At 42.1% G+C, this 26153-nt stretch overlaps 1 protein-coding gene across 6 annotated transcripts in view; it reads left to right on the top strand.

Annotated features, from left to right (window-relative positions):
- The first annotated feature begins 7925 nt into the window (after positions 1 to 7925).
- The window catches only part of ZMYND11 (zinc finger MYND-type containing 11), a 96395-nt gene continuing 78167 nt past the window's right edge, over positions 7926 to 26153 (top strand). For 2 of the 6 annotated variants that reach the window (XM_030550126.1, XM_030550127.1), the window contains exons 1-3: positions 7927 to 8025; positions 14596 to 14694; positions 25026 to 25166. In XM_030550126.1, coding sequence (XP_030405986.1) covers positions 25051 to 25166 — 116 coding nt within the window. In that variant the 5' untranslated portion in view covers positions 7927 to 8025; positions 14596 to 14694; positions 25026 to 25050. Of the gene's footprint in view, positions 8026 to 14595; positions 14695 to 21331; positions 21426 to 25025; positions 25167 to 26153 lie in introns of those variants that run through there. The other 4 variants (XM_030550121.1, XM_030550123.1, XM_030550124.1 and 1 more) reach the window with 4 other exon arrangements.

Here is a 26153-nt window from a genome sequence, read left to right on the forward strand (position 1 = left end):
TGGCGGCCGTTAGTTGTCTTATCTAGTTTAGTGTATGAGAAGTGTAATGCACTTATTGAAGCCCCAGATCAGAGTCCATTTCTTGTTGGTGATATGGAACCTAGTGTACAACCCCACCCTGAATTCCTACATGCTGTTCTTTCCAGACATCCAAAAAAAAAAATACAGATGACATGGTTACAATTCTGAGAGTCTTAGTTTAATGTTGTGTTATAAGAATGCATTGTCTTCCATGGCAATGCCAACCAGAAGGTCAGACTCTTAAAATTACCAGTACTATAGCTGTTCTTCTACAATAGTCTTCATGCTTTTGGCTGTAGCACTGGCTTGCATTATTTGGGGGCCAGCCTACACTTCTAAAAAAAAAATTTTTTTTTTGAGCTGCTGCACAACAGTCTGTTTCTTCTTCCTTTAGACTTCTTTTTTTATTTTTTGTGTGTGCTTGTATGTAGTTATAATTCCGTGGGGATACTGCAGAGTAAAGGACTGATCCTGTAAACTGTTAGCCTGGCTAGAAAAGTTATACCAGTATATCTAGTCTGATTGGAGGTGTGATTTTTTTACTGATATAGTTATACCAATATAACCCCTGGTGTGAAGGCAGTTCTGTAGTAAAGTGTTAGATAGGTTAGATAAATGTCTATCCAGAATGGTCTAGATAGTATTTGGTCCTGCCATGAGGGCAGGAGACTGGACTTGATGATCTCTCAAGGTCCCTTCCAGTCCTAGAATCTATGAAAAAGGTGCCTTTTGCTTTCTGAACCAGAATAAAGCTATACTGATATCAGCAGTTTTATACTGGTATATCCGTGCATGAGGAGGTGGGATTTAACTGTACTGGTATAATTAAAGTAGCAAAACTTTATAGTGTAGACATGACCTTACTCACCTGAATAGTCCTTGCTGACATAAGGTAAACCACAGCCTGGAACAAAGTTTGGACAGTGTTTAGACTAGCCTTTGCAAAGTTGCTTACTACCTTGAGTTAATTGCTAATCAACTGGTAAAAACCTCTAAAGACAATCATCCTCCCAACAGCTTGTCTACGCAGAAAAGTTGTACTACTTTATCTCTACTGGTATAATTAAGCCAGCGTTGCCAACATTTGTGATTTTATTGCTCATTTCATGATATCTGGTATTTTTCTTAAAGCCTCCACTCCTGGAATCAAGAGATTGCAGGAGAATCTCTGTTTTCATTTTTTAAAAAGTAAGTTTCTAGCTCTCATATTTGTGGAGAAGAGCTTGAAAATACCAAATAAGTGTACCCTAATGGCTCAGAAACCAGAAATCAAATAAAAAAATCCAAAAGTTATTTTAAAAAATCTCATGATTTTGGGGTGTCTGGCTTTTGATTTTTGAACACTTGTGGTTGGCAATACTGTTAAAGCGTTACAGTCCTCCTAGAGGGGTTGCAGTTACATCAGTATAAATACGCTTATACGAAAATAGCTTATTCCCATATGGGAATGGGAATAAGCTACACCAGCATAACTGTGTTCACGTTAGGGTTGTACAGTAACTCCTCGCTTAATGTTGTAGTTATTTTCCTGAAAAATGCGACTTTAAGCGAAATGATGTTAAGCGAATCCAGTTTCCCCATAAGAATTAGTGTAAATGGGGGGGGTGGGTTAGATTCCAGGGAAATTTTTTTCACCAGAGAAAAGACTATATATATATAGTATACTCTACACAGAGTATAAGTTTTAAACAAACAATTTAGTACTGTACACAGCAATGATGATTGTGAAGCTTGGTTGAGGTGGTGAAGTCAGAGGGTGGAAGAGGGAGGGATATTTCCCAGGGAATGCCTTACTGCTAAATGATGAACTAGCACTCGGCTGAGCCCTCAAGGGTTAACACATTGTTGTTAATGTAGCCTCACACTCTACAAGGCAGCACAAATGGAGGGAGGGGAGACAGCATGGCAGACACACACACACCATTGCATCCGACGAAGTGGGTATTCATCCACGAAAGCTCATGCTCCAATATGTCTGTTAGTCTATAAGGTGCCGCAGGACTCTTTGCTGCTTTTACACACCGTGTGTGTGTGTGTGTGTGTGTGTGTGTGTGTGTGTGTGTGTGTGTGTGTGTGTGTGTGAAAGAGAGATGCACATTGCACCTTTAAGTATGCTGACCCCACTCTAAGTACATTGCCTTTTAAAGTAGATCAGCAAGTTCAGCAGCCTCTGCCAGCAAGCTCCCTCTGTCCTGAGTCCTGTCGTGTCCCCACCCCCCCCACTCTATGGAGATGGGGCAGGAGCAGGGGTGAGGGGGACACTCTGACATTAACCCCCCTTTGCCCCCTCTGCCCCCACACAGCAAGCAGGAGGCTCCTGGGAGCAGCTCCAAGGCAGAGGGCAGAAGCAGTACTGGGGGTAGGGACAGCTGAACTGCCCGGCAATTGACAGCCTGCTGGGCGGCTACCACCCAGGGAACTTAGAGAAGCAGGGAGCTGATGGGGGGCTGCCAGTCCACCCTGGTTCCAAACCCCCACCAACTAGCTTGAATGGGTTGCTCTTTCTGCAAGCAGTGGACAAAGCTGCCAAACAACGTTATTAGGAAGCATTGCACAACTTTAAACAAGCATGTTCTCTAATTGATCAGCAACATAACAACAAACCAACGTTAACCGGGACGACTTTAAGTGAGGAGTTACTGTACTGGTATAACTATGTCAGTACAACATTGCCTCTGACCAACATAGTTGTACAGGTAAAAACTGTGTGGACTAGACCTAAAACCACAAAAGGCAAAAAGAAAGAGTGACCTGTCAATTTGAGAACCATTTTTTAGCTGTTTTTCACTCATCATCATAAGAGATAGCTTTATGACAGAGGGTCTATAACTCTTAGCTCATGACAAGAGGGGGAAAAAATGCTTGAGGGGTTTATCAAGAGACCTGGCCGAAATTGGGTGCAGCCAGCCACGGTGGTCAATGAAAGGCAGTGTCTGAGCTAGTTCATTAAGCTGTAGAAGGGCAGCCATTAATCTTCATTAAGTGTTTTTTCTTCTTCAGAGGACAATCTCCTGAGAGGTGGAGACTAAACTATCTACCAAAGCCTACTCTGTCTTTTTGTCTTTAGAACAGTGTTTGGGAAAACTGGCGATGGGAGTTAAGGGTGTCTGTGGGGAACAAAAGAGGGGTTATTGGTCTCTGGGCAGCAAGCAATACTGACAGGCTGACCAGACTTGTCAGAGGGGATATTAGTTTTAAGGGATACAAGCGTATTCACTTTCCTTTTTTTATCGTAGCTAAGCTGAAAATGTCTTATCTAGTTTAGTGTATGAGAAGTGTAAATCTAGTATGATAAGCAAAAGTTTTTTTTCTTCCAATTTTCTCTCTGTTTTAATAAATCTTGTTTTTATTAAGATTACTGTTGTGTGGGTAATTTCACATAGATGTCCTCAAAGAGGAGAGAGAAACCCATATTTAGGTATCTAAGGGCTTGTCTACACTGCGACATTGTCAACAAAACTTTTGTCTTTCACGGGTGCTTAAAGCCACGGGTACTTAAAGCAATGTGAATGCGGCTTTGTTGGCAGGAAGTATTTTGTCGGCAAAAGTGCTGACGAAATACCAACAGAGAGCATTTACACATGCTGACTTTTAGTGACAAGGCCACGTCGACACAGCCTTGTCACTAAAAGCTGCGTAGCATAGACAAGCCCTAAGCCTAACATTTTGTTGGCTTTGGCATTTGCAGAACCACCACTGATCTGTCTATAGTCTTGAAGGTGTCTAAAATCCTTAATTTTCTATTGTTAAAGTCCTTGGGGCTCCTAAATTTTGGCTGGGCATGTACATAGCTGCCTAAGCACTGACGCTCTGTGCTTGCTGCTCTATGCCTGATTTGCATCTAAGCACCAGTGAGACTCTCAGACTAGGCCTTCCCCTACTTAGCTTGCCTTGAGGGCCCAATTTGTTAGACATTGCTCAACAGATGCCTAAATCCACACAAAAGATGCTGGCAGAGGACATGCATTTCTTTTACCAGTAATACACAGGTTAGCACACTCCCTCAGGATGTGGGAGACCTGGGTTCAAATCCCTGATCCATAGCTAGCAGAACAGGAACTTGAATCCAGGTCTGCCATTTCCAACTTGAGTGCCCTAAACACTGGGATATACAATCATTCTCGCTCTCTTGCACGTACTTAGGTACCTGACTTCCTTTGAGGGGTGGAGCTTAAGACTGTTAGGCAAAAATATTTTTTTCCCTAAGAATTAGACAAGCACAGACAATACTGAAGGGGGTTTATTTACAGTACCGGGAAGACTGACAAGCAGCTTTAAAAATATGGTGCCATAGTGACCAGTTATATACATTTTTTATTAATTTAATTGCATTTATTTGTGCATACAGAGACAGACATTAGAAAGGTCATTTTAATTGCATTAAATGTTTATGACAACCTTGCAGGGGAAGGAGGTGGGGTGGGGTGGGGTAGGGGGTTAGGGATGAGTGCATATAGGTATTCAGTGGGCTGTGAAGGGAGGGTTTGTTCTGTTCTAAGAGCTGAGTTACTGGGCAGGCATTGACCATATAAGCTTATTAATTGATTACAGTTGTTAGTGTCCTTGCTACTTAATGCTACTGAAGCATTCCTGCTTGTTCTGCGGTTTTTGTTTTAGCTGTTAGCTAATTTTTAACTTTTGCCTAACAAGACACACCTCCATCCTAAGCATTTCCTGAGGAGAGTTTAGGTGGCTCCTGGCTCAGTATGCTGTTTTTTGTGAATCCCTTTTTAGTCACTTAATTCTCCTTATGCATTTTATGGGGAGCCTGGTGCCTAATAAGAGGTTGTGCAGTGCTGCCAGGCCTAAAAGTTAGGTGCTGCAATATTCAGTCAGCCCCTGTCCATAACTTCTAAAGAGAGGAGCTGAAGGGTAAAGAGTTTTCTGGACCCCACACCTTCCCATTCAATCTTAGTTGAAGGGCATGGACAAAGGTGTGTCTCAGTAGCTCATATTACTTTAGTGGGAGAAAATGAGAAACCAAAGAAGAGATGAGAGTTAGTAGTGGTGTTGGCCACAGGGACTATGAAATGATGCACAGAAGGGAAACAGAGGATTAGAGATATGATCTGACTTGTTTATGATATAACTGAAAAAATAGGATTATTCAGCCTGGAAAGGAAAAGAGCAGGAGATGTCTGCATTGAGAAATTCAAAAATTCAAAGGAATGATGAGAATGATTGAGTCTGCCTCCACCCCCACCTCATTAAACAAGAACAAGGAGTCACTTGATAGAATGAATGACCTGTAACTTTAGAACAGATACAAATATTTCTTCAACCAGCATGCACTCAGCTGGTGGAATTCTCTGCTAGTGGAGGTTATTCAGTCAAATACAGTGGCTGGATATTTTTAAAGGGCTCAGTAATTTAATGACCTAGAATTTGCACGTAGGCATGCTAAGAGAAGGGTAATCAAATCCCATTATTTAGAAAATAAGCCAGTTTATATCACATCTGGAAGGAATCCTGAGCACACTCACGTCTCCTGCAAGCTTTGTGCAATTAGTGACGTTCATTTTTGGGTAGGTGTTGGTGTGATGTGTTCTTCTGCAGCATCAGATACCTGCTACTGCCAGGGTTAGGGATGCTGGATTTTGTGTTCCATTATGTCAAATCTACTGCTTTTGCATTATGTTGACCTTCAGCTTTTCACGTCTTTTGGTGGTGATACTGGCATTGGTCAGGAAGAGGAGAACTCATGGTTTCCCTTGTGTACATGAGTTCTATATGGTGCCTTAGTTTAACTGGACTTGCCTTGATAGACAGTTTCTTCTGAAATATGTAAGGAAGTGTATTTTATTTCTATATCTTGGCTTTAAAAGCTTTTTATTTCAGTTAGATCTTTCATTTCAGATATGATAGGTGAAATAGTTACACAGACAATTGCATTACACATAACTAAGGCTATGATTTGGTCATGGAGGTTGCGGAAGTCACGGGGCAGCGGGAAGCGGCGCGGGCCAAGGGATGTGCTGGCCGCCACTTCCCGCCACCCCCATTGGCCTGGAGTGGTGAACCGCGGCCAGTGGGAGCTGCGATCGGCCGAACCTGCGGATGCAGTAGGTAAACAAACCAGCCCTGGCGGGCTGTGTGCCGAAGGTTGCCAATCCCTGCCATATTGTGGTCTGGATATTTTATATCTATTGGCAAGGAGGAGTGAACTCTCCTTCCCTCTGTGCTGAAGCAATAATGTTCTGGAACTGGTGCATAAAAAATTACACTGCTGAAGTTCTTATGTATCTTCCAGGAAGGCAAAATGTCACAGCTGATGCTCTCAGGAGATGTCTTTCCCTGGAGTACTAAAGGGATTTGGACTTCCAAAATCTTGTTGGCATATTTCAGACTAGGGGATTTCCATAAATGGACCTCTCTGCCACAGCTACAAACAAAAAATGCCATCTGGTCTATTCAAGGAGGGGTTTAGGTCATAATTCCTTATGGGATGCCCTTCTCCCTTGGCTGAAGAAGCTGTTTTACACATTTCCCCTGATGCCTCTGATCATCACAGCAGTCAACAAAATCAGACATGGTAAGGCCAGAGTTATCCTAATAGCACCATCATGGTCAAAGCAGGCATGGTTTCCTTACTTGTTTCACTTAGCTCTTTGTCCAGCGCAACTGCTGCATCCCAATCTGAGAATTCTCCACCTCAAAGTGGGACTCCTCTATGGTTCACGGGATTAGAGTCTGCTTGTTCTGCAGAGGCATAACAGATGTTACTAAAAGTAGGCAAACTTCTACCTCAGAAGTGGAGAATATTTAGTCACTGGTGCAAACTCCAGAAAGTTGTTCCTGAATCTGCCTCGTTGCAGCTTGTTCTGGATTACATGCTACAACTAAAGAAAACAGGACTGTCAGTTAGTTCTTTTAAGGTGCATTTGGCTGCCATAATAGCTTTCCATACTCCAATTGAGGGATTCTTGCTGTTTTCTCTCCCTACAGCTATGAGTTGTGAGTGTTCTCATGAAAGTTCTGAGAAATCTTTTCCCACAGTTAAAGTCCCCATATTGGTTGGGAACCTTAATTTAGTTCTTAAGTCTCATAAAACCTCCTTTAGAACCGATGGTGACCTGCTCCTTACTGAATTTGGAAAACAGCCTTCTTAGTGACTATTACATCATCCAACAGAATCAAAGAAATTGGGGCCTTACTGGCAGACTCTTGTTTCTACAAGGACATGGTTTCCTTACAGCCAGCCCCAAAGTTCCTTCCTAAACTTCTTCTGAGTTTCATTTGACTCAGATATTTACTTACCATTTTTCTTTCCCAAACATAATTGTAGTCTGGCGACTGCTTCCCTACTCTAGATGTTAGGAGGGAGTTGGCCTTCTACCTAGATAGACTAATTTTGGAAATCTCCTAGACCAGTAGTTCTCAACTTTTTGGGGCTCAGGATCCATTTGTAAATGTTTATGGCCTGTTGTGACCCAGTAAATAGTCTGTGCCTGAAAGCCCAAAGGTGGTTTTGGTCAGGTCCTTCTTGGAACTTACACCACAGTGGCAGCTGCTGCAACTCCTGTGCTTGGCTAGGCTTAGCTTTCACTGTTGCAACATCCAGGGTTGCAGCACCACTCAGGTTTGGCCTCGCCTCCCAACTGGACCAAATCTGTGTGAGTGGAGTTGTTACCTGGCTGCAGTGCCACTCACTCAGATTTGGCCTACTTGGACTCCCGTCATCATGACATCTGGGCCAAACCTGAGTGGTGCTGGGATCCCAGAGGTTACAGTGCCTAGAGCAGGGAGGCAAGCCCAATCAGGCCTGTGGGATAGGAGCCACAGGAGCTGCTACTCGACCCTTTGAAACATTCTAGTGACACAATTTTGGGTCCTGACTGACAGGTTGAGAAACCGTGTCCTAGACTATTCATTTCTTTTACAGATTGATCTAAAGGTTCTGCTGTTTCTACCCAAAGACTATCAAAATGGATTCCTGGATGTGTTATTGCTTGACAGTGCTGCCCACATTGCACCCACTTCTGGAGGGTCAGCTCACTCTACAAGGTCACAGTCTACATTTATAGCTCTAATTAAGAATGTCCCGTATCTGAAATCTACAGAGCTGCTACATGGTTCTCAATACATATCTTCTCCTGACACTACACGCTAGCTGAGGCCTCTAGCTCCTATATGGTAGTTGGCAATGCAGTTCTTCAGTTCTCAGTTCTGGACTCGATTCTGAAGCTCCCTCCTCCCTATGGGGATACTGCTCAGGAGTCACCTCAACTGGAGCACTCATAAGTACACTATTCGAAGAAGAGAGAGTTTACTCACCTTGTGCATTAACTGTAGTTCTTAGAGATGTGCTCCACTATCGACCCTCCGTCCCTTCTGTTTCTGGAGTTTCCTTCTGAGACTTGGCGGTGCAGAAGGAACTGAGGGCAGTTTGCCTGTGCAGACTGATACAGCCTTGGTGCAGGGCACAGGCTGAACAAGCATGGCTAATGAAAATCTCTGATCGAAGGTGCAGGGGGCACGCTCACACCTGCAGTGGAGCACCCATGGGGACACATCTCAAAGAACTACAGTTACTGCACAGTGTGAAGTAATTTCTATTTGAGCCTAAAGATCAAAAACTGTCTGAATTTATTAGGGAAGAATAACAGTTTTGGCAGGTAAAGTAACTTATTTTTGCTAAGTAAATTACGAACAGGACAAAGAATGCTTCCAGGGCTGTGGGTTTGATTATGATATCAGATTAATTCTAGAGGTTTTAAAGTACATTCCCCTCACCCTCTCCAGTGAGGAGTCCTGAATGGCATAGACTGGAGCATTGTATATAAACAGAACAGCTCCTTGTGGACGCTCACTCAGTCATGTAATATAGTTACAAATCTAGTTTCTTTTGGCAGGAAGTTTGTACAAGCTGTGATCTCAGCACTTTTTCTTGTGTATTTTTCCTTCCATTTTGCACGGTTTGTATGTGTTCCATAAAATACAAGGCCAAATGATGGAACTCTTATGACTAAAAGAGGATGTTTTCTTTTAAATTGTTAAATGTATGGCATCAGTTTTAAGGGTTTTCTTGTATTGCCAATCTTAAACTGTCTTGGAGTTAGTCTCAGGGGGCGCTTTATATAAGTCAGACTGGAGTCACCAAATTTATTTCATGAGCTGTCTCCAGAGGAAGTTGAGAAGGTGAAATTACAGTTCTAGTAGTGATGCAAATAACTAGTATGAAGCTACAAGTGCACAACTTAATGGGTAAAAGAATTATCCATTAATTATTAAACATAGCCACTATTAGCCTCAGTAGAATTTCAGACATGCCTAGAAATGACTCGGAGACTAAGTTCCATTGCCTTTCAATGAGACCTAGCTCCTAACTCAGTTAGGGGGCTTTGAAAATTTCACCCCTTACCTCTTGACCAAATAGAAGCTACCACCAATAAATTTAAATTTAAACAAACAATTTAAATCTGTGCAGTTTCATTTTTGCTGTTGGCCAAGAAGGGGATTGGTGTGTTCCTTAGATTTAATTACAATGAATTTCAAATACAAACAAATTAAGAAAATATATTGAAAAAATATGCAGCATTTGAGTGAGAATTGAACATCAGACCATTCACAGATTATCCTAATTCAGCCATTTTACATATACTTTGAATAGTTAGAGCTATTTGATATAATCCTTTATTACTGCAGAGTGAATTAACCTTCCTATGTGCAACCTAACTTGGAATTTTCTGACTCATGTGGGTAAATTCTTGACTGCAATTATGCATTACAAGATTTTTGTGTTTAAATTTCCCTGTGTGCTTTAATTGAAAAATATACACGATATTGCTTCTGTTTAAAATAATTTTAAAATTATTTCCGCATCATTCAGCAATAGTGCTCCTGCAATTTTCTTGACTTCCAACTACTTTAAACAAGTGGAACAAGTTAGGTTTCTTCAGTTTTTCCAGAGGTGTTCAGGTTTTGGCTGAGACATGCATGAGAACTTCCAGCCCTAAAGTATTGAAGTATTTAGGGGATTGGAAAGTTACAAGTCACTGAAAGTAAGACGATGTGAGCCATAACTATGGCCTGATCCTGCACGACTGAAGTAAAATATAGTTCTGTTTATTTCAATGGCAGCAGAATGAGGGTCTAACTGAATATGTAGTTCTAATAAATTTAAATAAAATTAGAAAAACTTGAATATGTAAAACTGTTCAAGTGCACAAAGATAAAGAATGGGATTAACTCTGCTCTAGGTGCAAGGCTCCACCTGCCAATGGAGTTTTTAATGTGTAAGAAATCTATTCCGACAGAAACCAGGATTCTCTACAACAGGATGGCTATTTAGTGAGCTTATAAGAAAGAAGATGCATGCCCTTACAGTCAGCAGTGGCAGTAGTAGTAGTAGAGAGAGAGAGTGTGAGTGAGGCCATGTCTACATCTAAAATTTTGCAGCGCTGGTTGTTACAGCTGTATTAGTACAGCTGCTAGGGCCAGCGCTGCAGAGTGGCCACACTTACAGCAACCAGCGCTGCAAGTGGTGTTAATGTGGCCACACTGCAGCGCTGTTGGGCGGCTTCAAGGGGGGTTCCGGGAACGCGAGAGCAAACCGGGAAAGGACACCAGCTTCGCCGCGGTTTGCTCTCGCGTTCCCGGAGCCACCCTGCAAACCGCAGGGAAGGAGAACCGCTTGCTCGGCGGTTCGGGGAACGAGAGAGCAAACCGGGAAAGGAGACCAGCTTCCCCGGTTTGCTCTCGCGTTCCCGGAGCCACCCTGCAAACGCAGGGAAGGAGAACCGCTTGCTCGGCGGTTCGGGGAACGAGAGAGCAAACCAGGAAAGGAGACCAGCTTCGCCGTGGTTTGCTCTCGTTCCCGGAGCCACCCTGCAAACGCAGGGAAGGAGACCTGCTTGTTCGGCGGTTCGGGGAACGAGAGAGCAAACCGGGAAAGGAGACCAGCTTCGCCGCGGTTTGCTCTCGCGTTCCCGGAGCCACCCTGCAAACCGCAGGGAAGGAGACCTGCTTGCTCGGGGTTCCGGGAACGAGAGAGCAAACCGGGAAAGGAGACCAGCTTGATTACCAGAGGCTTCCTCCTTCCACGGAGGTCAAGAAAAGCGCTGGTAAGTGTCTACATTGGATTACCAGCGCTGGATCACCAGCGCTGGATCCTCTACACCCGAGACAAAACGGGAGTACGGCCAGCGCTGCAAACAGGGAGTTGCAGCGCTGGTGATGCCCTGCAGATGTGTACACCTTCAAAGTTGCAGCGCTGTAACTCCCTCACCAGCGCTGCAACTTTCTGATGTAGACAAGCCCTGAGTGTGTGTTTTATAACTTACATGGTGGTGAAGTCTGCATGGATCCTGGCCTCGACTCATTCTTTCCTTTTTAGATCCCCACAGCTCTTAAAACCTTGGCTCTGGCTTCTTTTACAAAACTGTTGAGCTCCTAACCTCAATAGGGTTTCTGCTACAATCTTAGCCTTCAGGATTTCAAATGTGATGTCCATCTCAGCCTCAAATACATCATTGCTACTGCATTAGAACAAAATATAATATTAATTTTAGCAACACTGTATAGTTAGAAAGAGGTATTTTGAGTTTTTGGGGGATGATGTTTATGAACCCCTGCACTGTCATGTTTTCAGGAAATAATATCAGCTAATCTCTCAGTATTATTTCTTGTTCTTTAGTAACTTAACATGCTGTTTTTGTAACACATCACTTTAGAAGAAAATGTGCTTATTCCAGTAGTTACACCATGCCTTTATTTAAAAACCAGCAATCCTGCCCCAATTAAAAAAAATCCAACAAACATGCACCTTATGAGAGACACTAATCAGAACATTTTAGAGGTGAATAGGAAGAGAAAGCAAAGCTGTCTTTTTAAAGGAAATTTGTATATTGCACAATTTCCTGTCTCTAGCTATAAGGAAATGTTGCTACACAAACAATTAAATGGAAAGATTTGAAAATCACACTTACGGTGTGTGTCTCCTACTATGCTCCTGCCTTTGAAAACCAGATTTTCAGCCTTCTCAGCATACTCTGGGGCAAATCACGGCTTTGTACTCCAAACTAACTGGCTAACTTCTGTCAGCCACATTTTTTTCCTGGCATCTTTTACTTTTAGGGTCTAATTCCACCTTCTGTTATTATTTATTATTATTTGATTATAGGTGGAACTGGTAGCACCACATATTATTAGAACTTGAATGGGACCTCGAGAGGTCATCCTGTCTAGTTCCTTGCACACATGGCAGGACTAAGTATTATCCAGACCATCTCTGGCAGATATTTGTCAAAGCTGCTCTTAAAAATCTCCAATAATGTAGATTCCACAACCTCCCTAGGCAATTTATTCCAGTGCTTAACCACCCTGACAGGAAATTTTTCCTAATGTCCAACCTAAACTGCCCTTGTTACAGTTTAAGCCCATTGCTTCTTGTCCTCACAAGTTGAGAACATTTTTTTCTCCCTCCTCCTAGTAACAACCTTTTATGTACTTGAAACTGTTATCATGTCCCCTCTCAGTCTTCTCTTCTTCAGACTAAATAAACATTTTTTTTCAATCTTCCCTCATAGGTCATGTTTTCTAGACCTTTATTTTTGTTGCTCTTTCCCGGACTTTCTCCAATTTGTCCACATTTTTCCTGAAATATGGCACCCAGAACTGGATACAATACTCCAGTTGAGGCCAAAATCAATTAAAAAATGCAATTTACAGTAGTAAATGAAACTTATATAACTTGCATTTACACTGTCACCATTTATCCCACCCCTGAGTGTACACTCCTCTGGATTTCAGACTTCTAAACGCTTGCATGGGTGTGCTTGAAGATCTTGAAGCCAGGGACAGCACTCTGTTGGTCCAGTGAATCAGTCCAGCCAAGGTAGCAAAGGGCAGAACATTTCTAATTTGGGATCATTCCAAGCTGCACACCTGCTCTGAAGATTAGAGTTATTTTAACCAGATGTCAGCAACTCTGGGTTCTGGTTAGATGACAAGACTACTCTACCTCTTTGCAGATTCAGAAAAACCTTTGAAGTCTCTTTGCTGTCCCCCTTCCTTTTGCAAGCACTTTCCCAAATAGCAAAAGCAGTAGTTACTCTCGCTGCTTGCACTGCAGGTCTTCCTCAGTCAGTTCTGAACAGAGTAATTTCCCTGGCTCCAGTGAAGCCCATGAACAGCCTCTGAGGCTCCCTGCTTAATCCAAGCCCCAGCAGGCTCTCAGTACCAGCTTCTGGCTTCCTTGTAGCAGCTTTTGGTATGGGCAGAGCTCCACAAAAGCAGTCTCAGCTCCTCTCCCAGAACTCCCCAGGAAAGGAAGTTTCTCTCTCTGTTCCTCAAGGCATCATGGGCATTGTAGTCTCAAAGGCTGGATTGCAGCATTCAGGATCTTCCCAACTGGAGCACTCCCAATTAAGCTCAGAGGCCCCTCTAGTAAAGGGTGCCTATAGTTACTTACATATTTGCCAAATGTTAACCATTCGGGCTGAGGGAGGTGGGGCGTGTGTGTGTGTGAGATTTGTTAATCGGGCTTGACTGTATTAAATTGGTGAAAAGTACAAAGTTCAGAATGCAGTGATGTACAGGCCTCTAATATTAAATGTATAAGTGGAATACAAAACAGGAAACACACAAAACTGACAAAAATATCTAAGAGGAAAGAAAATGCATCTTTAACTGCCAAAGCATTTTTTGTCCTCTTGTGGCATTATCTCTGTCCCCAGCTAGACGGTCTGCTGGCTATAAGCTAAATGTAGATTCACTGGATTTTAGCTCTTCTGTTGTTTCCACATCTATTGCTGAACATGCATTTTGCAGCTGGGCTCACAGCAGCGAATGAACAATTAGGCCTGTCTACTCTAGCCATTCGAGTTTCTCATGAGAGCAGTTCCATGGGAGGTTGCAATGGTGGGAGCACTGAGACAGAACTCTCATTGCTGCCATGGTTTTAACAACCATGCCATTTAGACTTGCTCTGAATTAAAATGCCTGTGATTGGAAACCCTAGTGAAGTCCACAATAGTACCCGCTAGATAAGCTGCACCAGTAGAAGCAACAGTCTAGTGCAGATACTGCTCTAAAAGCTTTGCCAAAGGGGGATTTGCTGCAGTTTAGTGAAGAATTAAACCCACAATAACTTAGATAGGAAATCTCATCTTTTAAAGGAGAATGGCAGACTGTTTTGAACAAACAGACAGACAAACAAACAGCAATGTTGAATTATCTCCCACTCAAACAAACAAACAGCAATGTTGAATTATCTTCCACTCATGAACAGAATTATGCATGTAAAAATTTAAAATATTACTTCAACCTTCCTTTCCTTGCCAAATCCTGAGTTCAGTATCTGCACTTTTTCCTGCAGCAGATGACAGCACTAATACTTGAGGGCCCAGTCCTACTTCCAAGGAAACAAAATTGGTGAAATTCCCAAATTTTCACGCAGACTCTTCAGATCCCCAATTTCAGAGCAAGATTGGTCATATTATAGGGCATGGAGGTGTTGATGTGATGGAATGTTAGCATCAAATGCTGTGAGGTGTGAGACGCTTAACTATCATTGGAATAACTTTCTTTTTAAAGGACAAGGAAACTTTTCCATTCACATTTTATCTGTTTCAGATCATCCTCAAGAAATCAGAAAAAAGTGTTAAGTCTTATATTAACTGAAGCGCTGAAGTGACAACTATGGAAGCACAAATAGAAAACAAGTAAAAATGAGTTGGGTATATTAAATCATTTAAAAATGAATCCCAATGTATAATAAATAAAAAAGGGACTTACACTTGGTAAAGGAACACCAGATAGTAGATATAATTAAAGGTGAAATCTTTTTAAATTTGCACTTAATTTTGTTGAGTAATAGAATTGACTTAGCTGTGTGTAAAAATAATGAGATTAAAAAAGAATGGTCAAATTAAAAAGTACGTTGTAAGGGAGACTTGGAGAAACAAAGGCCAGCTTTCCAGAATCACAGTCTCTTTTATCAGGTTATAGAATAGCAAAGCAGAACTACAAGTGCAATGGTAAAGTAAGAAGTTTTATACAGATCCAGGAATGAACAGCTGTTGCCTGGCCACATGTTGAGGATGCACCTTCAGCGAATAGCAAGTTAAACCCACTCCTCCCTTTCTCCACTTTTTCTGCTGACCATCCTATGACAGTGAAGGGGAACTTGTATTGCTAAACTCCTGGGCTGAAGTGTTTCAGGTACAGCCTATGAGGCTGAGTGAAATAGACTAGTATATTCACACTCAACATCACACACTGCAACTAAGTAGTTCAATGTAGGAGCTCCAGTGATGCAGATTATTGCATGCATCATCACCCTGAACCAGAAGGAGACAAGAGACCAGATGCAGAAAGGAAAGACACAGGTTGGATAAGGGTGGAAAGACAAGTTTAACCCTAGCATTTTTCTCCCAAAATAAGTTCCCTGACAAATATTATATGGGTGATCAAAATGTAGTTACCATCTTCTCTAAGAACACCCAGAAAGCTCCATAAAATGCCAACTTTCAAACCAATGCTTTGAGGGCACTCTTTCCACTCATGAAAATAATCTTGAAGACAAAAATATGCATAAACAGAAAAGTTCGCAGTGTTGTTGTAGCCATATTGGTCCCTGGATATTAGAATACAAGGTGGGTGAGGAAATATCAATTATTGGACCAACTTCTGTTGGTGAGAGACAAGCTAACAAAGTAAAAACTATTTCCCCATGCTAATTTTTCTCCTACTGTTATTCACACTTTCTTGTCAACTGTTTGAAATGGGCCATGCTGATTATCACTACAAAGGTTTTTTTTTTCCTCCTGCTGATAATAGCCCACCTTAGTTGATTAATCTTGTTAGAGTTGGTATGGCAACACCCATTTTTTCATGTTCTCTGTGTATATATATCTTCCTACTATATTTTCCACTGCATGCATCTGATGAAGTGGGTTCTAGCCCACGAAAGCTTATGCCCAAATAAATTTGTTAGTCTCTAAGGTGCCACAAGTACTCCTCATTCTTTAAACTTACTCAGAGCGCCTATCCAGATCTCTCACCAACAGAAGTGGGTTCAATAAGAGATTTCAACTAGCAATAATCGCATCTCAGATTAACCTCATTGGCTATGATGCTGCCACTACACTACTACTCACCCAGCTTGTGTCTCTAAAGAGAAATGTATCAGCCAACATGGTCTTGCGTTTGGCCGAATCATGGCAATCTTTCTAGAAAATATCATAGAGGTTGGGCTACAAGCCTAACTTCTGCAGAGATTTTTGCTGCTCCAAAGAAGCCCAAATGAGAGTGCTACAAGAGATCAAACTAAATTTGTTCCATCTGGGAGCTTTCAATCCCACTCCACCGAGCAACAGATGGGCGAGTCTCTCTACTACTTCATTAATTATACTCCAGTAATATGCTCTTAAAGTTGATTTTCCTTGGATTATGTAGTGACGATTTCTGTGAAGTCCAAGCAGCATGGTCTGAGTTCCTCATGAAGGACATTTTCAGAAGTTTGTATCAGACTAACCTAATTAGTAGGTTTAGCCAGGCTTTAAGTTTTGTGTGTGATCACAGAAATGGCACACTGTTCAGTCAGACCCTGTACTTTCTCAGGGTGTTTATACTACCCACTGTATTGGCGGGCAGCGATCGATAGAGCAGGGTTTGTTTTATCACGTCTAGTTTAGACGCAATAAATTGACCCCTGAGCACTCTCCCGTCGACTCCTATACTCCACCGCCATGAGAGGCGCAGGCAGAGTTAACGGGGGAGCGGCAGCAGTCAACTCACCGTAGCTGAAGTTGCATAACTTAGACTAGGCCTTAGAAACTGACAGTGCAGGAAATCAGCTATGCAGTGTGAAACTAGTTGAGTCTCTGTGTCAGAGCTCTGCCCATGTTCAGCCATGTGCAGATCTGAAGGAGGAAGAAAAAAAAAGATACAGGCTAGCAGAGGAGAGTTCTCAAATATCTGAGAATGGAATCCCATTGCTAAGGCAAAATTACCATATGTATCGTCTGTCTATGCCTGCAAGTGGATAAAGTCTGTGAGTTTAGAAGTGGAATGCAGTATGCTGAATGGCCAGATAGACACCTGTAACACCTTGCAGCCCTGGATAATGATATCTGGAGGTGTTCTTGGGGTTTGCAGGGAGTAAACTTCCTCCTTTCCTATAGGGCCTCTCTACACTGTTATCAGACATATGACAGCAGTGCTAGAAGGAGCAACTCTGAGTAGCACCTGCCCATGGGAAAGCAGAGTGTGGTGTTGGAGGAGAGCAAAAGTGTGCTTAACCCTGCAGTTTATGGTCATGGGTAAAGATATTTTGTAGTCATAAAAGTTAACGGATTCCTTGACTTTTGTGGCCAGGGCTGTGGGCTCCACCCCCAAACACATGTGGCTATGGCAGTGGAGTTCCAGCTGTCATTCCTCTCTCAACCCTGCTCCCAGTTATTTTTAGTAAAAGTCATGGGTTCCTGTGAATTTTTGTGTATTGCCCGCAACACCTCCATGACTTTTACTAAAAATAACTGCGACAAAATCTTAACATTAGTCACATGTCTGCAAATTTCACCTCAGAGAAAGTGTGCCACAGCCCCAGAGGACAATACCAAAACCAAACTCTCTGAAAGAGACAGCCACACAAATTGAACAGTACGTTTACTGAACCAGGAAAAAAATCCATGCCAGAAAAATAAACCCAGTCCTCAACCTCCCCCATGGCATCCAGCTACTCGTAGAGTGTCTGGAAGGCAAATTGACACAGTGCTTCCCAGTTCCTACCTGTCGTCTCTTGACAAGTTGTGGGGTGAGGAATTCTATGGCACAAGCAAGGACTGAGACAGTTTGCTGGAGGTGGATTGCTACCCTGGTTTGACAAGAGGCTGCTATCAGTAGAAATGGTGGAGAGCTCAGTGTAGAAAGCCCCGAGCCCCCTCCCGCATCCTGAACCCCTTATTTCTGGCCCCACTGCAGACCCCGCAGTCCCAATCCAGAACCCCTACTCCCTCCTGCAGCCCAACCCCCGGCCCTGAGCCCCCTCCTGCACTCCAAACGCCTAATTTCTGGACTCACCCCAGAGCCTGCACCCCCAGCCCAGAGCCCTACCTCCTCCTGCATCCCAACCCCCTGCCCCAGCCCTGAGTCCCCTCCCGCACCTAAACTCCCTTCCAGAGCCCGTACCCAGGCCCTGCCCCAGCCCAGTGAAAATGAGCGAGTGAGCAAGGGTGGGGGAGAGCAAGCAATGGCGGGGGGGAGGATGGAGTGAGTAAAGGCTGGGCCTCGGGGAAGGGGCTAAGCAGTCTCTTGCATATGAGAAGTGTAACTTTAGCATTTCCTTTTTTTTTCTTTCATTTAAATTTGCAGCCTTTGTATAGTCTTTTTGAATTAATATATTAAAGACTTTCCACTTACAATAGCTGCAGACTGTATTGCTGGACTGGGCTATTGCAACAGGATCTGGGAGAGCTGTCAACAGATGTCACCTTAAGGGACAAAGGACTTGCTACAAAGCCATCAAAAGTCAATAGAAACACTCGTTTTGTTGACTTTAATGGACTCTGGATCAGTTCCAAAGTGAATACACAAAGGTAGAAAAATCTCAACAGACAGGCTCCCTTGTTCTAAAAATTAAATGATCTGATTTTCATATAATAAAATAGGGGGAAAAGAACACAACAAGAAACTACTAATTTTCCTCCGTATTATCTCAGAAAGGGAAAACTTGCCCTTCACTTTTAAGTTTCTAAAGAATTTAACCATCCTCTGTAACTAGTGACGAAGCTAAATTCTAGCAGCTGCTTCAGCTGTAAACTATAACTTGAAGAGCTTTAAAACTTTAAAGAGCTTTTTTAATGTACTCCTGAAATAATCCTTCCAAATTACCTTCCAAACTTTGTAAATAGTAACTTTAGTAGACATTAGTAGACATTCCTTTTGAACAGGTCAATATAGGATATAAGAATAGATCCCTACCCACTTGGAAAGCTTTGCCCAGCTTTACGCATATTATTACAACATACTTTAAAAAATCATTATACACAACTGTGTTGAGTTGTTAACTTGATGCTATAATTTACAAATCCAGTACTACTGCGCCAGCAAGCTTTGGAAACTGGAGCAGAGTTTGTTTAGGCCAGGTGAGCAACTATTGCCTGTACTCACAGCATTGATAAGGGACACAAAATTAATCTATGGCCACCATGAAGAAGCAGAGAGCTACAAACTCTGCACTGTGATCTATTTAGCTTGATACCATTACCAAATTTCCATCCACAGCTGAGTATAGTCTAGATGGAAAACTTGGGTACATTCACAAAGGGAAGAGTCTTTATATCAGAGTGAGACTTTTTACTGTATATCCATGTAGGTCATAGTTAAATAGTAAGGATAACACTTAACTCGCGTATCATTTTCAAAACACTGTACGTACATTAGTTAATTCTCACCACACACCTGCGAGGAAGGTAAATAAGTTTTATTGCCTCCCATGTTATAGACAGAAAAAAAAAAGAGAGAAGCTGAAATGACATATCCAAGGCCCATAGCAAGTCAGTATTGGAGTCAAGTGTTAAAGCTCAGGAGTTCTTAGCCCCAGGCCAAGCTGCAATGCTTTCTCTAGAGTTTTCCAAGATTCTCCAGGACCCCCCAAGTGGATGTAAAGCTGAAGAAAACAAGTCCCACTGACTGTTATCTCTTAGGGCTTGTCTACACTGGCAACATTAAAGCGCCTCCACTAGGGGCGTAGCTACCAGTGCTGGGGTGCACTGTCTATACTGGCATGTTACAGCGCTGAAACTTGCAGCGCCCAGGGGGGTGTTTTTTCACACCCTGAGCGAGACAGTTGCAGTGCTATAAAGTGCCAGTGTAGAAAAGCCGGTAGTGTTTCCTGCCTATATGTTTACCAGCTTTTATTCTGAGAAGCTGTTTCACACGTTAAACTCACTAGCGTGATATAGCAAAGATGGCATGATGTAGATAAACCCATATTGATAGAGTGTGGTGACTAAACATAGTGTTGGAAAGCCATCAATAATTCTTGCCAACTCTTTCTTCACACACCTCAGCCTTTTATTTTGTTCCCAGAATATTAATATCAACATAATTATCAAAGAGCTGAACTAGAAGCACCTTTTGGCACCTACATGAAAATGGATACATCAGTATTGTGGCTGTAAAGGGTCCCTGGAGTGTTAACTTCTTAGTGTTTTTTAAAAATCCAGCAGATATAAATTGGCCTCAGTAGTACTTAAATTATACCAATAGACAAACTTACACACAAATCTGGAATGTTAAATGCATATTTTAATATCTCACAAGCCTTTCTATAGTCTTCTTGTTTTTGAAAAATCTTAATTGCAGGAAGCCTTTATATAGGTCAGCGCACAAGGATGCAGATTTTTTTCCCCATAAGCAACCAGAACCTTCCGCTGAAAACAGGATTGTGCAATAGCATGTAGAGCTTTTTAGAATTTTGCAGTAATTTAGGGAGTTGACTTTTGTGGTTAGTTTGACATCAGCAGCTGAGGAAGAATGCCTGTTACGATGTGTTATGTAGAGAAGTGCAGTAATCTTTGTTTCTGGAGTGCAAAAGGCACTGTACTCCTCCCCCTTTAATAGAGCTAAACATTAAAAAATGTTGCTAAATTTGCCTAGCCAATTTTTAAAATAAATTAGGAATTTATTCTGGCACTTTTAATAAGTGATGAGGCCATGTACTATCTGCTTTTCAACTGAGAAATGTCATCCTCTTGCGTGGGGGTTGCGGCTGCGGAGACCAATATTGTCTCAAAAACAAGCCAAAAGCACCAAATATGAAAACTAAACATACCTCACTTGTTCCGAGATGAAAAGTTTGCGACAAAAGCCAGAGCTATTAAATCTGTTTGGAACAGGAAATCCTATTGAGTGTGTGATAGTTATCTGTAGTAAGTTACTACACCTCTTCCCCGATATAACGTGACCCAATATAACACGAATTCAGATACAACGCGGTAAAGTAGAGCTCTGGGGGGGGGGCAGGCTGCACACTTTGGAGGATCAAAGCAAGTTCAATGTAACGTGGTTTCACCTATAACGCAGTAAGATATTTTGGCTTCCAAGGACAGCATTATATCAGGGTAGAGGTTACTTATTCTGCTTCTTATATTTATTGGCATGCCATTTCCTAGACAAACAAGGGACAACATCCCTTCCCTGTGCAATTGGCCATGTGAGGTTGCGATCTTGCAGAGGGATCCACACAGGGAGACCTTTCAAAACGCAGAAGAAACTTGGGAGCCATGAGTAAAGACAAAGGGAGGGAGGATTGGAAAAGGAGGAATCCTGGAATCTCCTGTTTGCTAGTTTTCCGTTGCCAGTGACGCTGGAAGTGGCCTGGGGAAAAGGAAGCACTGATGTGACTCTGCCCCTTTCACTACTGTTGGCACCAGCAGGAGCCAGGAACCTTCCTCCCAGTAAGTGGCAGAGGATGTGGTTGGAGGGAGGAGGAAGCTTCTCATCCACACCAACACCATGGCTGGCAGTGCCAGAAGTGGCAAGGGAACAGGGGAGCCTTGTACAGCCTTTCCCCATCCATCTGATTGGCAGCACTGATAGGCAGCACCTCAGAAAGGGCAGGAGTCTTGCTGTGTATGCTGCATCAGGTGCAGCTGCATGGCTCAGGGGAGTTTTTATTAAAATTGCCATTTTCTCTACACACACACACACACACACACACACACACACACACACACACACACTTACTTTTTTCTTCCTTGCAAACACAAGAGGAAATGCATTTACAAATGCAGGACCAAGAATTGTCTGTTCTTGACTCCCCTTTGTGCTGCTTCAGCTGTGAAAAGGGGAATTGAAGCTCAGTGTTAAATGCAGCAGCTGTGGATTCCCTCTGAGGTTGCTCTAACTTATACTAGGGTCAGTTTGGCATCCAGCAGCCCCCAGGATCAGAAGGACAGAAAGGTATCATAAAAGCACCCAAGTGCCCCTCCTCAATTGTGTTGAGTGCTTCTCTGGCACATGTGAGCCTGTAGCCCATAACCTGTATGTGTTATATTTTTAGACTATTAAAGAGCAGCTGAAGCATCATAGTAAACTTTGAAAATCATTCTACTTCTTTGAATTATTCTCTGGGTCAGGAAGGAAGTGATTTTCTTCCCAACATTTTACATAAAATGTTTTACACAGACAGACCACTTCCCCAGCCACTCAAATATTCTGTCTCTGATAACAACTACAGTGGATGCTTTGGAGAGAAGTAAAACATGTACAGTAGTCTTGTCGATTACTCAGTACTACACTAGAAAGGGAGTTTTTTTCCTGTCCCCAGTTTGCAATCAATTTATATGCTGAAGCATAACAATTAAATAGTCCTTGTAATACTTTTCATAGCTAATATAACTGCAGATGTTACTGTTTTCTCATATATCTAATCTATTTTTGGATTTTACTCAGCTATTTTTCAATAATTATTACCCCAGGCATTACATTCCAGAGGTTAATCTTATGTTTCTTTTATAACCTTACTGCTTTTTATTTCAAATGTCCTCTTCTTTTGGGAAACAGAGTAAATGCAAGCTCTTTGTTGACTTCTGTCAATCTTAGTTTACACCCCCCCCTTTCATATTTCCTGCTCTTCTTCTGGATTCAGAATGAAATAAATTCAGTTTTTCCTTCTAAGGAAGATGACCCCCCTACACTCCAATCTTTTTCCCTCTAAATGTCCTAGGGCGAGACTGTCAGCAGTTCAATTGGGAATTGGTCTAACTGCACTTTGTAAATCTCCCCTTGTCTGCTTTTCTGTAAGCCTTTTGCATTTTGCCATGTCTTCTTTTAAATTAAAAGGTCATAAACTAAAGACAAAATGAGAAATAAGATGACTTAGGTTTATTTAGAACTATTAAATGCCCTGGCCACCTTCCAGCAGTTTTAGATTCTAGTCAACCAAGCTCCTTCAACAGTTCCACTTACGCTTGATTCTATCCATTAATAATGCTCCCTACACAGCCCACAATGAGTTCACCCATTCCACTTCCTCTCTTGGCTCCTGGAGAGTTCTGTAACATGCTTTGTATTTCCAAATAAGTATAACAAGAACCATAATGCTCTCATTATCTTAGGATAGTTGTAGTTTTCATTAAATATTTCAGTATCAAAGACTTTCATATATGTTATGATCATAAAAATGCTTCAGAGCAAAACCATTAAAAGTCTGGTGGGTGGCGCAGCAGGGCAAAGGCAGGCTTCCTGCCTTCCCTGGCTCTGTGCAGCTCCTGTAAGTGGCAACATGTCCCTGTAGCCCTGCCCTGAGCGCCGATTGCACAGCTACCGTTGGCTGGGAATCGCAGTCAATGTGAGCTGCGAGGGCAGTGCCTGCGGGCAGTGTGCACCATGCAGAGCCACCTGGCCGCATCTTTGCTTAGAGGGTGGACATGCTGGCTGCTTCCAGGAACTTGCCTTAGCTGCGCTGTGCCACCAACCAGAAGCTACTTGAGGTAAGCGCTGCCCGGCTGGAACCCACACCCCCCAACCCCTCCTGAATCCCAACCTCCTACCCCAGCACTGAGCCCCCTCCTGTACTCCAAAACTCTTGGCCCCAGCCCAGAGCCCCCTCTTGCATTCCTCATCAGTAGTCCCACCCCAGAGCCCACACCCCCCGACACCACAACCCCCAGTCCAGAGCCCCCTCCCACACCCTGAACCCTCATTTCTGGCCCCACCCCGGAGCCCACACCCCCAGCTGGAGACCTCACCCTCTCCCACATCCCAACCCCCTGCCCCAACCCAGTGTAAGTAAGTGAGAGTGTGGGAGAGCAAGCGACGGTGGGAGATGGTCTGGAGTGAGTGGGGCGGGTCCTCAGAGAAGGCAGGGCAGGGGTGGGGTCTAGAGAAGGGGCGTGGCAGGAGTGTTCGGTTTTGTGCAATGAGAAAGTTGGCAACCCTATCACAAGTTACAGAATTATCAGGTCCCTTTAATTTTGGATTTTGTGATTTTTATGCCTGAATATTCATCTTTAACATTGTACTGATGTGATAATTTTTGCATTTTATATATTCTTTTAGAGATGCTGAAGGTATTACTCTGTCTCCCAGTTATAAGTATTCCAGTTATGTATCACTGCGTTCATTTTTGGGACACTGAGCTCAAAAATAAATTATGTATCTATTAGTATCAGCCATCAATCAGTTATTTCTCATTCAGTAAGTGGTGGCACTGGAAGAAAGTTATTTAATGGTCAATATGCATCATTAATCTTTTTAAGAAGGGGATTCTGTGCTGTAGGCGATTTACAGATTATCTGTACTTCATTGCCTGCAGCTTTTGGAAAAACTGTAAACAAAACCAGCTGCTTGTTATGTTACTACTCATGGTTGGTTAGATGAGTAAATGTCATCGTATGTGCTCTGGTTCTGTTGGTTTTAGTGTATAGTGGAAAATATCTTGTTCCAATTATTTTTTTAGTCTACTATTTTTCAAAATATGCTTCTACTGTCTAAACATGGAGTGGGGATTTTAAAATCCATATTAGTATTGGAAATGTACAAGGATAAGGAGGAACTGTGTTGTCATATTAACTTTGGATAAAACTCACCCTACTCCTGAAGGCTTTCAATAATGCTGTGTGCTCCACTCAAGTGCCATTTAAGCCCCTGTGTTAAAGGCTTAAAATAATGCAAGGGGCCCATGCAAAGCCCTGGGCCAGAGTGAATTTTTCCCTTTTCATGTAGATAGGAGACTAGTGAGGTTGATTATGAGCCAAATGATTTTTCATAAGCAGTTTGAGACTGCTAATTCCATCTATTTCCTGTTGGTTTTGTCATTTCACTTCTCAATTTCATGTTTCTTTGGGATCTTTAATGTAAAAGAACCTGCCAACAAACCTTGTATTAGACACACAGTTTATGGTCTATGGAGCTGTCTGAATAAAAAACATACTGCAATATACAAATTAGATTGCTATAGATTAATAAAATTTCTCTGATAAAATTATTTTATGCAAGATAATCATCATGTAATCCATTTCATAATTCATGATAATTTTTTTCTTTTTTATCAGCTGCAGCTAAACAAGCAAACAGGTCATGGCACGCTTAACGAAAAGACGACAGGCAGATACAAAAGCTATCCAGCATCTTTGGGCAGCTATTGAAATAATCCGGAACCAGAAGCAAATTGCTAATATTGACCGTATTACAAAGTAAGTTGCATTTTATAATAAAACGTTGAGAGGCTAAGAGAGAATATTATTTGTGTAAGCTTTGAAAAAAACAGAATAGTCAACCTTGTTAGAGATTGTGAAAGAATTACATTCAGTACTGTTTCATTAATTGTTAAATTAACAAAAAATGTTGAAAACCAAGAGTCTTTAAATCCAATACTCAGGTATTAAATCTGATGAAGGGTCTATTCAATATTTGTTCACTTCATCATAAATCCATAGACAAAATAGAAGCAACATTGGTAGACTTCTGCTTATTCATTAGCCTGTGGTCAGAGGGGAAATACTAGCTATAGAAAGTGAAGCAGAAAATGAGAATAAAAATATTTGTAAATAGTCTTATAAAAGCTGAATTATTTTGGAACCAGGAGGATAATCTTTTTATTTAAAAAAGCCCCTGACCTCAGTGGGATTATATTACCATACAGGAACCAAATTATGTGGGCCACATCCACACAATATATACCTGTTTGGCCTTGAGGATAGGCCACAGCTGTGTGCTGATTGAGCTGCAAGCGGACCGTGGGTTGAGAACTAGAATGTTGTTTGCTGCTAATGTTACTATTGTTTGTTTTGTGGTAGCACTCAAAATGTATTAGATCTCTGCCCTGTAGAGCTTATAATTTTGAGGGGGAAAAAAACAAACAAACCCCACTACATTAGTATAGGTCTTTTGAATAAGATGAGCCAATCAGTGCAATTAAAGATTGGAGTTTTGTGTGCCCTGGTTTTGTTTTATTATCAAAATTTTGAGACCCACACCTACATAGCATATACAGAAAAGATATCTATATGAATAAATTTTAAAAGGTGCATAACTTGAATATACTGTAAATCTAAAAAGGGCATATCTGGAGTTTTAAGGGTTCACTGAAATTAGTGACTAACAGAGGGAAGAGTTTTAAACAGTACAGGTAAGATAAGTAAAACAAACTACAGGTTGGTGATCTGTTTAATTGACATGGT

The sequence above is a fragment of the Gopherus evgoodei genome, chromosome 2 (assembly GCF_007399415.2).
Source record: "Gopherus evgoodei ecotype Sinaloan lineage chromosome 2, rGopEvg1_v1.p, whole genome shotgun sequence".
In the NCBI taxonomy this organism is placed as follows: Eukaryota; Metazoa; Chordata; order Testudines; family Testudinidae; genus Gopherus; species Gopherus evgoodei.